General features: G+C 42.7%; 1 protein-coding gene across 7 annotated transcripts in view; it reads right to left on the bottom strand.

Annotated features, from left to right (window-relative positions):
* Positions 1-14,874, bottom strand: part of fmnl2a (formin-like 2a) — a 50,980-nt gene that overhangs the window by 23,404 nt on the left and 12,702 nt on the right. For all 7 annotated transcript variants that reach the window (XM_071469183.1, XM_071469101.1, XM_071469525.1 and 4 more), the window contains exons 2-4: positions 10,903-10,986; positions 6,433-6,513; positions 2,052-2,128 (exon numbers count right to left, since the gene is read on the bottom strand). In XM_071469183.1, coding sequence (XP_071325284.1) covers positions 2,052-2,128; positions 6,433-6,513; positions 10,903-10,986 — 242 coding nt within the window. The remainder of the gene's footprint in view (positions 1-2,051; positions 2,129-6,432; positions 6,514-10,902; positions 10,987-14,874) is intronic.

Here is a 14,874-nt window from a genome sequence, read left to right as displayed (position 1 = left end):
TAATGACACTGGCAGGCTTTCGAGTGGCACTGCACTGATGAAGATACAGGGCTTAACTGCTTTAAAAATCTACTAGCTGCTTCTTTATTGGCTCCCCTGTGGTGTAACTGCATGGGAGCAAGTAAGACTAACGAGAGCGTCCAGTAAAGCGGTGCCTAGTGGGGCCCCCCCATGTTTTAAAAAGGGCTTGGAGGTGTGGCCTCGTCGGACCACATGGCAATCATTACCGCAGGACACTAACTAACAATCCTCCCATTCACCACATGTTGTTGGCCACTGAGTAACATGTGAGGAGCAGGCAGGGAGCCGGGGTTAGCATCAGCAGAGCATGTCAGGGACAATCTGCCCTTTATACACAGTTTACGTGACAGACACATTTCTCTGTTTCATCTCTGAAAAGAAGCAGTAATTATTTACTGTCTGAGTGGGTGACATCTTGCTCCCTAGACATCCCCCACCCCCCACCCTCGCAAAACATCTCCCTGTCCCTCTGCCATTACGGTAACGCCTCATTGTCTAATCTAGATTAGGTCGATCATTAATGTAATCTAGTTTACCAACATAAGGTCACTAAAAAAAGGACTTAATCCTTGTAAACAGTGCCACCAGATGGATGTTGTCTCTGGTTGTGGCTGGAGTTTATTTTGGTTTGAGGACCAGAATCTGCTCAGCGTGTAAACAGTGTGTAGGAGTGTGAGAGACAGTGTTGTCAGAAACATGAGATGATGAATTTCTGTGAGAGTGTGACAGACGAACTGAAGTAATGTGTGTGTGGGAGGGTCGAAAGAGAGAAAAACATGAGGTTTACGAGACGTACATCAGATAAAGTCTGTGTGTGTGTGTGTGTGTGTTTGGGATCTTGTGATGATTGTGTAACTAGTGTATTTTTGCCTCTCTGCTGTCACAACAGTCTGCGGCCAGCGGATGCGTTCATCGCTGCCTCGGCTTCCTGTCCTTGACAGGGTCTCTACGTCTCCTGTGATCGCCCACCTCCGACATCCCTCCCAGCTGCTAACCCTCATCCCCACTCTGACTAATGAATCCTGAGCCCTCATTTATGAACTATCCATACACACCGTCCTGAGCTTAAACCATGTGTACGCTCATGAGTATGCACAGAATCCCATATATCACTTTGTGTAAATGATTGAAAATCAATTCCTAACAGACAAACCCAAACAAACTCTGCTGTAACTCTCCTGTAAACAGAATGATATCTAAAGATCAGTGCAATTATTTTGTTTTGTTTCTCCCGTACCACATTGATTAAGAACTCTTAGCTTTCAGTACCATTTATTTTAATTGAAGTGAGGTAGGAGGTATATTATATAAATGCTATGCCTGGTATCTTTTTTGTGTACTGGATTTTTTTTTTTTTTGGCCGTCATTTAGGAATTGCCTTGATAAATGACTCCTACAGATCCCAGAATGCATTAGGCCTCATTAAGGATGCTGAGCAATCCATCGCAGTCTTTAGCTATTAGGGTCTCTAATCACACAAACAGGCCTTGTGATCTAGAGCAAGACAAAACAAGACAAGACGCTGTATGACTCTCATTGAGATATTGATCTTTCATTGAGGCTGACTGAACAGCACTGGATCAATATCAGCTGCAGCAGGTTCAGGCTTGTTACATCCTGGAATACCCAGAATTACAGAATACTGAAGTGTTTTTATCTGCTGTGAAATCATGATGTCTTTAGTAACATCTACAATAGTCCCTCTTCAGAGTGGCAGACTGAAAACGTTCATGTATCAAGTGGTGCAGCTCAGCTACTACAAGAAAGATGTGTTTTCCTTCCAACGGAGACTGTTCATGTGTCAGCTGCACAGAACAATCAATCGATTCATCTTTCCTCCATCGCCACATGGTTTTCTGTGTAATATTAGGCTGGAGCACAGGGAAGACTGGGGGATGGTGGTGGTGGTTAGTGTCAGCGTCTGCGTCTCCGGGTGTCTGGAATGCCAGACTTTTCCCCCTGAATCTAATATAACCAGGTCCAGGACATTCAACACTAAACAAGCTCCACACAATCCTGCAGCGACTTACCCTATATGATTGGTCCGTAACGAAATTTCCAGTTCTCTCAGGACTTGGGTGGACTCCTGAACCCTCCGTCTGAATTTCTGAGGAAGGAAAGAAGGGGCAAGTTAATATTTCATCGCACCACTGGAACTGTAAATCACCCAGTGGTAGCAAAGGGATGTTTTGGCTGGAGAAAACCTTTTTTTTTCGGACAGAAAAGTCAAACAAACAGACAAAGACGCAACCGCAGTGACATTTCAATGTGAAAGTAGGAAAGAACTAGAAAACTAGGAAAATCAAAGCTGGGAATTGGGTTGTTCTCTTATGTCTTTTAAATGGGCCTTTTACTTGCCAGAAACAATTCAACAAACTGAAAGAAGAGGCAGGCTGACTCACTGGAAACTGTCAATATGGAATAGCTCCTGTTATCTTGTTTGCTCATGTTTGTTCTTTATATAGCAGTAATCCCTCCTGGTGGCAGCGTGATAAAATCAAGTTACCTAATTGGTCACCAGGCAGACACACATGTACACACATACACATTCTTGTTCCCGTTACTGTGGCTACAGCTACTAGAAAAGGATGTGTGAGCGAAGTGCACGAAGGTATCAGCTGCCAGTGAACAAAACAGAAAACAACAGAACAGAGAACGTGAGCGGGTTCTTCTTTGATTTCATCCTCTGACAGGAGGTGATCGGCAAAACCAAAAACCAAAAGGCCCTTCGGGCAGTTACACAACCACAGGAACAAAACAGGCAAAGTGAATGGCCAGTGTTGGTCGAGCAGCCTCAGTGCGACAGCAGGGGGAAATCCCTGATGAGAGGGAGTGAAACTGTTGCATCAGAGGAGAAAAGAAAACTCAAATGTAACTTTCAATACACAGTTAATCTTATCAAAATATTACAATGTCACATTGAGCTTTTGTCTCTTTAACTAATGTGCTTGTAGTAAATATTATAAAAGGCTAAAATAAAAACTAGTTACTACTATTTTGAAACTGGTAAAAGCAAAAGTAAAACTGCAAAAGTTCCTGGCTAACCAAACTCTGCTCAACTGCTCAAATGGGAAATAATTAACAAAAGCCAATTTGATATTTAATTCATTCATAATTTTTCATTTTTTCAATTTCCAACATTTCAAATGTGAGAATTTGCTGCTTTTCACTGTTTTATATCAGTGTAAACTTAATATCTTTAAATTTTGGACTGTCAGTGGACATGTTTCACAGATTCCTGATACTTCATACACCAAACGTCTCACTGATTCATTTGGAAAATAATTACCAGACTGTGGAAAAGCAGCTCTAATCATGACCTCGCCACTCAAACCTTCTACAATACAGTTTTCTGTACTTTTTTCAAGAAGAGAAGAGAAGAGAAGAGGAGAAAAGAAGAGGTCCAAGTATCCACCCAGGGTTGGAGGGCCGGGTCACTTTCCATGATGTATTTGTATCAGGGAGGAAACAGAGCTCAGCCCTGCGTTAACCTATTATTAACATTCACAGAGAAGAGAGCTGTTCCCATAGCAAGGGTCTCTCTCTCTCTCTCTCTCTCTCTCTCTCTGTAGCCTGTGTCTTTGGGCTTGGGCGGTGTGTGTTTGGCACATGAGGAGATGAGAAACAGAGTGTTTTTATTAGGGAGGGGCCCTTTGTGTGTTTGTGTGGAAAGCAGAGCATATTTAGGGATACTGCGCAGGCTCCCAGAGCCCCCCCACCCCCACCCCCCCCACTTCTTCTTCTTCTCCCACCAAATGCCCTACACTCCACACTTTAAGTACTACCAGCTGCATCACTGAGAGAGCAGGGAGAGAGAGAGAGGGCCCGACAGTGGGAAGAGAGGGTGAAGACTGCATGCAGGGAGAGGAGAAAAAGAGGAGGAGACAGGGAGGGAGCAGTGAAAGGGGAAAGTAAGAGCAGGGAGACAGACAGGACAGAGTGTGGAGGAGGAAAGAGAAAAGAGAGATATTGGGGAGTGTGAGCTCAGGAGGGGTCATCCTGGAAACAAATCAATGGCTGATACATTCTTGGGGACTAGTTGGACTGGAGCTCTTCCTCCTTGGCTGCCTATTGGCTGGGAGCTGCCCAGAGGAATGCACCGGAGCCTGCCTATGGAAAGCAGAGGCAATGACCTCCAGCTCTCTCACAGTGGCACAATTGTTTGAGTTTGAAGAAAAGGGGGATGGAGCAGGAATGTAGGAAGAAGCCCATAACTCTCCTTTCCTCCGTGCTCTCTTGTGCCTCTTTTTTGTCTCTCCCCTGGTCTCTGTCCATCTCTCTCTCCCAGCTACCCTCTTTCTGTCATTCAGCCTTTCCCTCCCTCTCCCTTCTCACTTTACTCTCTCATTCAACTCCTGCGTCCCTGTCTGCTTCAAGTTTTTGATCAAGGATCAGGCAGAGGCAGCAACTTAAGTCAGGCTGATTTTCCAAAATCCCACATGTCTCGGCCCATGAGACGAAACATTACAAACAAGGTGATAAAATGAACAAAGAGAGGTTTGAGCAAGTCTCTCAAAGGTCATCTCATAAAGAATGGTTTAATATAGACCCAACAACCAGTTAGTCATGTAGCCACAGATGAGATTATGTTTAAAAAAAAAAAAAAAAAAAAAAAAGAAAAGAGAGGGAGGATATGATTTAGATTGAGTCTGACAGGCAGACAAACAAACATTAGTGGCTGTCTGATGTGGATGAGGTCCTTCAGAAAAGGTTTTGTGTGGAGTGTAGACACTGAGAGAGGTGGATGGGTCAGCGACTTCTTTAAAGGAACAGTTCGACATTTTAGAAACTATGTTAATTTACTTTCTTGCTGTAAGTTCAAAGAGAAGATCGATACCACTCTCTCTCAGTTAAATATGAAGCGGCGGCCAAGACACGAAAACTGTCAAACTATTCCTTTAACATGCAACGCTCCCACCCACACATAAACATATCTGCCGGTGCACTAACTCTCTTCCTGAGACAGAAAAGTTGCTAAAGGCATGTTGCACACACTGATGACTACTGTATAGGTCCCACAGAGCAGTTATAGGTGTTGAGTGCCTTGTTCAAAAGCACTCCAGCAGGAGGAAAGGAAGAGAAATCCATCTACATTTTCACAGCCATTCCAGAGATTCACAGCAGCTATCAGCAAGCCTGCGTCTCTAACCTTGAGACTGCCCTGGTACAAACTGTCACGCTTTAACCTTTACATTGTTATGTCGCTTTTGCTTCCTTTAACATGCGTCACTCCACCTTTATCAGTTCTACTGGTGTGTAATCTCTCAGGCATTACATTAGGATTCAGAAACCACAGGAGTGTAGCAGTATCCCAGACCAGTGGCTCTCAATACTTTTTAGCCAATATACCCCCAGCAGGTCTATCAGAACAACTCAAGTAGCGCTTCATCAACACCACCTGTCAAACGAGATTAATTTGAAATCACTTTAAAGTGTATGTTCTACTATATGTTCACAAAACTGGACTGCTAGTGTTTAGGTATGAATTATATCAAACACAAGATGTACTGTGCAACAAATTTTTGCACTTTTTATGAAATCAGGCAGAGCAACTATATGTGTGTGTATGTGCTGTGACTTGTAGGAGGAGTGTCTATATTTGCCTCAGTGTGAGCCCATTTATTCCCCTTTTCACAGAGTCATCTCTGTTCATGCTGTTCTAGCTAAAATTTTAACACCAGTCAGTGCAAATTCAATTATTCAGTGATTTGTTATTCTGGCAGAGTCTGTTGGTTAATTTGTTTATCACAGAGACTGGTCTCCCAGCACTCCCCGCACAGCTCTCTCACCCAAGCCAAAAAGACTTAATTTTGGCAAAGCCTGAGGGCTGGCTGATACTTTGCTTCATGGAGCCCCTCTGCTTGGTCCCTTCTGCAGGCAGCCAGGGAAACAACCAGAAGTGGCTGCTGAGATGACATAAGACCATTTTTATCATGTAGCTCAGACTAACATATCTTCTGTTACTTCCTGCCATGCTGCAAGGCAATGTCAATATAGCAATTAGTCTGACGGTCTGCAACACTGTTATTCTCCCCCCTGCCTTCAACTAACTATTGTGCTTTTTCTTCATTCCTCTTCCTCACAGAGAGGTCAGAGCACGCTGTCAGCCACAGCAGCACCACCAGGGACCGGTGTGTCTTGCCTAATGACTCTTCAGCTAGGCAGAGGTTTCACAGACCTGGGCGTTCCAGATAAACAACATGTCTCCATTCTCACTAAACCACACTGTTGCCTGTTTTGCAACTAAAGTTCCCAAGCTGTCTCCTCCAGAAACCCTGTGTGCAATCTTTCCTCTGCTGTAGTAGGGATATCCTGGACAAGAGATAGAGGGTCAGAGGGGAAGGAAAAGCTGTGGCTGTGGAACAGCCAGGCCAGTGGAAAAGGACAGCGTGTTAGCAAGAGACGGCTCACCTTTCTTGTGACTGCTGGGTCTAGATAACTTCTCAGCTTTTGGAGGTACGTGTGAGGAGGGTTTTTCACTTGGAATCGTTCCTGTCAAAAAGAGGAAAACAAAAGTTAGATGAGCAGAAGGGAAAAAAAAATGGGATGGACACAGAGAGTGGAACTGACACATTTGAAAACATTTGTAGTATAAGCACAGAAGTTATGAAATCACATCAGCCGAACATTTAACATATATGAATTAAGATTTAATTTTACACAGCTCTGTAGCTTTCTATGAGATACGCATGATGTAGCAAGAAACAAAAATTACATCCTCACAAGTGTGAACACATCTCAAGTTTATGGTAAACTGTTGTTGACACTAAAGCCATCAGATTAAAACTGAACAGACTTTGAGTAAATTACATCATCATGAATCATTCTTCAACTGATGGGAACCCCAGGTCACATTCTACTTTAAGAGGCTGAATGAAAATAACAACAACGGTTCCTGCACTAACAACCTGCTTTACCTCAATGAGGTCACATGTATTTTGTTTGCTCAGACTTCAGGTGTGATGAATGAGCATCTATGGACCAATTTTTCTTGGAGATTTCAAATTAACCATTTAAGGATAATTTGCAATATATGTTGCATTAAAACAACTGTATTTTCTGGCAACTGCATGTTCTGCTTGTTAGAAGAGAGGCTTTGGCACATAACAACATGACATTTTCCAATCTATTTCCATTTTTCTATCTACACGATATTCAAAGCTAAAACGGTGATTTCGACATCAGTAGTTGTGTTTCGTTACTACACAGGTGGATGAGAGCAGGAAGGTGATGAACTCTGCAGATCCCTCCCAGTTTGATAACACTGAGCAAGGAGACTGTGAAGGACATTCAACCTGCAGGAGATCATAAATGATCTACTGGTAATTACTGTCATTAGCTTTAATGTGCTACAAAGCATAAACTGCTTTGGGGATTGCGACCAAACCTGTGTGATTGTGTGTGTGCATGTCCAGGGCTCTGCCAGGAACAGGTTTTAGGTCAAATCCCTCATCATTGTGCTCTAAATATAAATACAACAGATTAGCGCTGGATTTGGATCAGTGTGTTAAGCGGGGAAACTGTATTTGGATCAGGCTCAGTGCCACACCACAGCAGCATGAATGGTTCTGGTTGGTGATTTACCCCAATGCACTGCATCAAGAAGTATGAGCCAGAGTAGCATGTCATTGAGGAAATGTATTCTTCCTACAATGGTGGGGAAAGACAGTGAAAGACATGTCCTGACGTTATCAACTAGCTAGGACAGCTGACTGACCTGAAAGAAAAGACCTTCAAGACCTTCAAACCATTAAGACACTCTCCCCATGTTTAATAACTGAATCTGATTTTCAGCGCATACCACAGTAGGCACGGATCTCAGAGGGAGATCTATAAGAATCAGTCTCTGTATGGTTGTTATTTGATTTGCTCCTCGAAACATGTGCTCTTAAGCCAGTGTGGTGGGAAGTCACACATGAATAATCAGCTCATGGAGGGCTGTACATCCACATGCAGAGAAGCAGCTCCATGGTTTTCAGAGTCAGTGTATATTTTCTACATATTCTGTTATTTGATTCAAACAGCACCAGAGTTCCCTGTAGTATTTAATAGTGGAGGGTAGGCCACCTAGCCTGAAAGAAAAACGTTCTAAACAGTTTGCCACCACAGCAATTTGGTGTTTGCTGGATTTTGTTTTGTTTTTTTTTATTTTCCCATTTGTCTCCCTAATATGAAACGCCCCGTTCTCCACCAGTTCATGTGGTTCGGTCGTCATCGACCACCTCTTCTCCTGTGTCAATGATAACCTTCAGAAAGAGGTTCACTATCCAGCCCAGATCCAACCCCACACTGTGCAGAAGCACCAACCAACTGGTGGGAGTTAAAGTGCATTGACAAGGACATGATCCTCACTGGCTTAAATACTACATGTCTTCACAGAGTCAGAAGCACCAGATCTGGGAATGGAGCCCTGGATCTCTGCAGTGATGAGATAGAATTTAGCCTCAGAACCACCCGTGCTCACCAGTATTTCCACTCACTTCACTTTGGTGTACTGTAACCATTTTCCTACACTTTCCACAATGCCCCGTGGAAATGGACCATTTGCAGATAATTGCATAACGCCTTTTTTCCAGGTGAGAAAAAGTGAGCTAATTTATAAGGCAGTTCTATATTTATGTTTTTATTCATAGGGAGGCCGCATTAACAGACATACTTTGCATTCAATAAAATTCAATACAACAGCACCACAAATAACAGCTTTAAAATGACCACAGAGCTGATTCAACCCCTCTCTGACCGTCTACACCAGGGGTTCCCAACTTGCAAAACAGCACAATGATGGTGAAAAATGTAATTATGATCATTAAAAATATTTTAAAACTCCTCAGTCCTGATCATTAGAATAAAAAGTGCTGTGAGAACGCCTTCTTGGGTTATTTTTGAGATTTTCAAGCGGACAATGAAAACTCAATTATCAGCTTCATAAACGAAACCTATGTTGTAATGCTATTATAAAAAAGGCGTCTGCCTTCTGTGTACAAATACTGGACCAAATGCTCCGGGCTTTGCTGTGTTTATCAGCAACATTACATTTCTCCCAGCCACAGAGCGACTATCTCCCAAAAACAGGAAAGACGACAGTGAGCGTCAGGAAAGAGAGATGGCTGTCATGGACACAGCTGACACCAACAAGCGCACAGACGGCTCAGTCCTGTTTGAGAGTCTCATCGCTGAAGAATTAAGATAAGAATCTGTCAGTCTGCAACGTAGTAAATGAGTCAACACGTGCTGAATATACCCTGTTGCATGCAAAGAAATGTGAGGAATGGAAACAGGCTGTAAATACATGAAGCAAGAGAGTATATTATAGAGAACACAAATTTTTAGGAGCTCATATAAACTGGTTCCAACATGCTCTCTGTGGCAGTTTTAGAGTTTGTCTGGGAGTTTGGTAATACTGGTTTGTATTCAATCTGAGAGGGAGAGAGTGGAGCACAGACTCAAGAAGGGGAATCGCTCAACAAGAAAGTGGGCAAGCAGTTGTTTGCCGTTCACTGTATTCAGACGTTTTGGATGCATTCAGGTACGCATGAAGACCTATCTATATGAACGATTTGACAGTGACGAGTTCATCATATCCTTTTCTTTGTACTCTGGATGTCTTGACCTTGTTTTCACATCATGACGCATCCTCCATCTTTCATAAATCCTCATAATTGCCCAAAAAAACGTTTAATATTTCAACCTTTGGCAGCATTTGCAGTGTCTGTTTTTCAAAGGGGATGTACCTGTCATCTCTGCTTCTCTGCCTCCCTCCATCACTGTTGCTATGGTTACATAAAGAGATTCACTGTAGCTATGACACAGAAAAGACTTTACTCCCAGAGCTGCCTGCTGTCATGGGTATAGGCTTGTTGGGAAAACAAGAGAGGGATAAAGATGTTGGAGGACTAGCTTAGTAATATTCTTTTATTATTTCTGTTAATGGAAAAAACTTTATGTTCCTGCACTAAAAACACAAACTGTTTTGGCACTTATACTTATACTTGTACTTTCTTTATAGTACTGTATAGTTAAGAAACTAACAGCCAAAGTAGATCCCTGTAATTTTAAACATGGGTCACACTGACTTGATGACAAAAAGGTATCTGCATTTTGTTCTTTTACAGTAAGTGAGCAACTATCAAGAAGCCAGAAATAAATCACTGGCAATGCTTTTTGTCTGCTTCATCCACAATAAAAGAGAAACCAACAATTTTTTTCATTTCAGGGCTGACAGAGGAACATAGAGTCCCCTCTTAACTGAAAGAGGATCTCTGTCTGCTGGGCAGGAGCCCTGTGGGCTCTCTCCGGCACCGTTCCCTTCAGGGTCAGTGGCTATCAATACAGTTTGAGTGGGTGGTGGTCTTGATCTCGTCTCCGTTTTTCTCCCCTGCTCAGGGATGCAGAAAAACTCTATGGCACGGAGGTTGCGGCTCGAGCGGAGCGCTCAGACCACAGCTCACTGCACAACGTGCGCCCTCTTGTTTCACTACACGCAGCACTGATGCCAATAACAGGCGGAGTTTTTTAACTGCCTAACTGACGTGTGCTCCCTGCTGTGCCACTTAACCCACTTGACCAGGGAAGTCAGAGCAGTGTTTAAAGACCAGGAGAGGCTTAGAGGATAAAGGCAGGGCAATGGAGCACGGGTGCTGTGGTCACGGCACACAGTGGGGCAGACCTTGTCCAGGATTAGATATTCAGTAGGTAGTTGAGAGATTAATTTACATACCACTTTGTGTTTACTTTGTGAAACTGTAAAGGAGGCTGTACTGTATACCTAAGCTCAATTAGCTCTTTGGAGAGTGAGTCTGATAATCATGCAGCCAAGTGCATTAAGTGTGACTTACACAGCAGCTACATCACATCATATACAGATGAGTGACTGATGCCCACCTGATCACAGATGAGCTCCCACTTCTTCTCATTGTCGTACTGCCGCAACAGCCGCGCTTTGTCTGGGGGAAGATTCATTGAGTTCTGAAAGAGAGAAAAAGGTCAGACTTAATTGGATGCAGATAATGAAATATCAACAGTCACATGGGCCCAGTGAAAACTGAAAACACACACCAACTCAAAATAATGAAGCTCCTACACAGGAGGGAAAGTGTAAGGACAATGGCCATCTTTTACTGGAGGATGCACATTTATTGCACATTTATATTTCAAGGACAAGGTCACCCAAATTCAAACAGGTCTCTTCCTCTTGGGAGCAGGAATGTGACCAAACCGAATTTTATACTAAACTGGCCATAAGTATTCAAGTTACAGTACGTTGGTCATTAATAAATAAAACAAAAATAACCATATAAACTTTATCCTTAACTGGGGACAAAACTTAGCCTCTTCTAGACTTTTTGGGGGCTTTATTCCTGATAGCGGGGAGGAGAAACAAGGGGAATTCCATGTAAACAAAAAAGGTCCCTAGTCTGATTCAAAGAGGGTGCATTGCAGTTAACGTGCATTAAGAGATGCCCCAAAGTTTATTTTTTGATCTAAAAACCAAATGAGCAGAAAGCAGAAGACACCACAAAATGACATAGGTAAGAGACAAAGTTTTATTGTGTTCACTAAAGTAGTTAAAATGTTGTACTACAAACCCTGTTCTGTGTTAATACAAGTGTGGATATCCAGTACACAGAGACCTGTTATTATACGATAAAGAAAGTTGGACTGTCAACCATTAAATTTAAGGCTATTTCAGCACTGACACACACTCTGCCAAGTTAAACTGCAGCCATCTACCACACTCACGAAGCGGCTCCACTGCAGACACTGGAAACTTAGAGGTTTCTTGCTCAGAAGCACCTTGGAGACCGTTGTTAAGGAGAACCCGAAACAAATCTCCATTCACTTTCCCTGACAAGACTTTTTCTGTCATCCAGGTTCAAACATCTTGCTGAAATCTTTTCCCTTTCCTATAAAATACAGTTACCAACTATACAGCAGAAATCTCACAATATCTGCCCTGTGAAATGCTGCAGAGGATTCAGCTTCTTAAGTTACAATCAACATAGAAAGGAGCAATATCTCAGCTCCGTGTCGGAACTTGACATCATCATAGTAACCAGCATCTAATCTGTCCAGCTCTCATTCAACACCTACGATGCCTTTAAACATCCCCTGATGGTGCTAAATAAGATATTCCCCTTTTGAAGAATGTGTGTTGTTCAGGACAAATCTAATGTGACCCATGTGTTGGTTAACACTCCATATCTGAACCTAAGCCCCAATCATCCAGAACCTGTTACACAACTCTTTCCTTTATCCTGCTTTCCTTTATCAACATCTGCTTCATGTTCAAACACCTCTGCAGTTGTCTAAAGATTTGGCTCTTTCCAATACAAATATGATTCAGCCCGCCCTCGTGTGAGCTAAAAAAGCTTGAGACAATTAACCACTACTTAATCGTACCACCTACAGTATGTACAGCACACGTGCAAATTTGTCCAGAAAAAAATGAAGAAATAAATAAAGTGTGTGACCCAGTTGGAGATTGTTAAGACAGTCAGGGCAAACACAAAGGACCAGCGACACACAAGAAACATATAAATGAAACATTGTGTAACAGTAAATCAAAGCTACAGATATCATAAGTGTTTCATCTGCAGCTTGCAGTTGTGAAAGATATAACACATGTTTTTGTGAGAATGTTTTCCACTGGTAAGGGGAAAAAAAAAAAAAAAAACAAGGGGGAAAATGTGGCCATTATGCACCGCTCAGCTTGGGGTTCTTTTTCCCCTCGTCATTCGATGGGCTGGATCATCTATCAGTGTGTGTTCAGTGCTCAGCCTCCACTGGATTTTCCAGCAGAGCTCACAAGGGGAGCAAGAGGAAGATGGATGAGCAATATCCCAGGATGGGGCCTATTTCCATGAGGGACTTACACCAGGATTGAGTCAGACACTGATAGAGTGGTTTGATTCCAAACTTGTTTTGTTTTATTGTTGTGCTAGTGTTGCTTTAGAGTAATGATTTATTTTTCATATTCATTTTCTATATGATACTATAGAAAAGCTATTGATCTATACAACCACGCGCTTTAATATCGAAAGAGTACATAAGAGCAAATCGATGTGGAGAGAGCTGCTCAGGAGGAGCAGGGAGGGGCTTAAACACATCTTTGAATCTTACTAATAGCTACTGAGAGGAAGACAAACAAGAGCAGGTCTGAACAAATGAGGTTAATACTGGTAACAACAGAACAACAGCGGGAGGATAAAAAGTTAACCATTTTGTACACTTTTATTCTAACTGATTATTCCGTCGTGCTCATTTCATTATGGTCTGTCCCTCACGTGGTTCAACATGGGTGCTTTTCTAAACAGATAGAGATGAGGCTCAACCGATTTCCTACACAGGAAAGCCAAATGAACGGAAATCCCAATATAAGGGTAAAATTTGCTTTCGGTGTGCATGGAAATCCATTTCAAACACAACAGTTACGTTTTATTTGGTACAAAACACAGGTCGTAGCCAGTCCACTCTCCCCTGCACGAGCAACAAGGAAATTGCATTAGTATTCAGCAGAGGCTGCGAGCCCGGCTGATTGCTGCTGTGCTGACTGCAGGGAATTGGGAGTCAGGAGGGCTCTATTGACTCGGTTTGGCAGCTAACCAGATGAGTAGAGTTAGTAACCACTTTCCTTCCCTAAATACATTAAAATACAATTTGATATCCGAGTAGACGGTCACATTAAATGACAACCAGCAGTCTCAGTATGCAACACAGTGAAGTGCAAAACACTTTGTCAAATTGAAGTCATTAAATCATTAAGTCATTTCTCGACGTCTGCCTTGTTTTATTTGGATGATGTAAGCGCTTCACAGAGGTGCTGCGCTCCTGCAGACTGGTCAGGTGGACTGGCTGGTTTGCTGCGGGAGCGCTGAGCTGTGGGTTTTCTGCTTGGTGAGGCTCCAACTAAAGCAAAGAACCACTTCTACCAGCCTTCATTTCAGCCCAGTGCTAATGAGCTGTGACAGGCACTCAGCTCACTGGGCTCAGGTTACCCCATGTCTGCAGCCACACGATTAGTGCATGTGTGCATCCATGTTATTAATGCGGTGCTGTTGAGGAGGGGCGGGGCAGCTTTTCAGCAACACCTGACAGCAGACCACCCTCATGGATAAACACACACACCTAAATTTGACTAATTACTAAATCCTACGGTAATTTAAGTGTTACAGTGATGGCGTAAGGAGGATTATGACAAGTCTGACCTGTTCAAAAGGAAAATATCACATGGATCAACAACAATAGCCAGTGATCCACTTCATAGTTTCAGTATCACACTGATGAGCGGCCCATTCCTGTGAAATGTGGGGTTTCAACACTTCACCATCCCCAGCATCGCTCCATGCTGCTAAACCCTTGTTTCATCTCCAAAGCAGCTGTTCCACATCTGTACTGAAAGTTAGTGAGTTCCTGTAGAAACATTTGGAAAAAAGCTAAAGCTGTGAGTATTAGTTCAAACATGAGTCTGACTGTGTGCCATTTGAAGGCCGCACAGATCCTTTAAATGCTGTGATACATTTTCATAATCATCTTGTTATTGACAAATTCAACTCCTTTTTAATACATCTGTCTTATTCTGTTGTGTTGGTTCAGTGGTGACATGTTTTTCTTGTTTTTGTGCGTTATGCCTCTGAATTCAAAAGACAAGAAGAAAAATTGACTCAGCATTTCATCCGCTGTGATCACTGGTACGTTGCAAGGACAGACACAATCTATTATTCAAAAAGAACCACTGAACGCCCCAACCTTGTGGTACGGATCAAAACACAGCGAGGCTGCTACACAACCCCAAAACAAAGAATCGTGAAATACTCAGGAGCTGCAAAAGAAGAAGAGGTATGACCACGCATGATG

This window comes from Trachinotus anak, unplaced genomic scaffold (assembly GCF_046630095.1).
Source record: "Trachinotus anak isolate AG129_WGS33_773 ecotype Australia unplaced genomic scaffold, CSIRO_AGI_Tana_v1 ptg000001l, whole genome shotgun sequence".
NCBI classification, from domain to species: Eukaryota; Metazoa; Chordata; class Actinopteri; order Carangiformes; family Carangidae; genus Trachinotus; species Trachinotus anak.
This window is presented reverse-complemented; position numbering and strand designations above follow the sequence as displayed.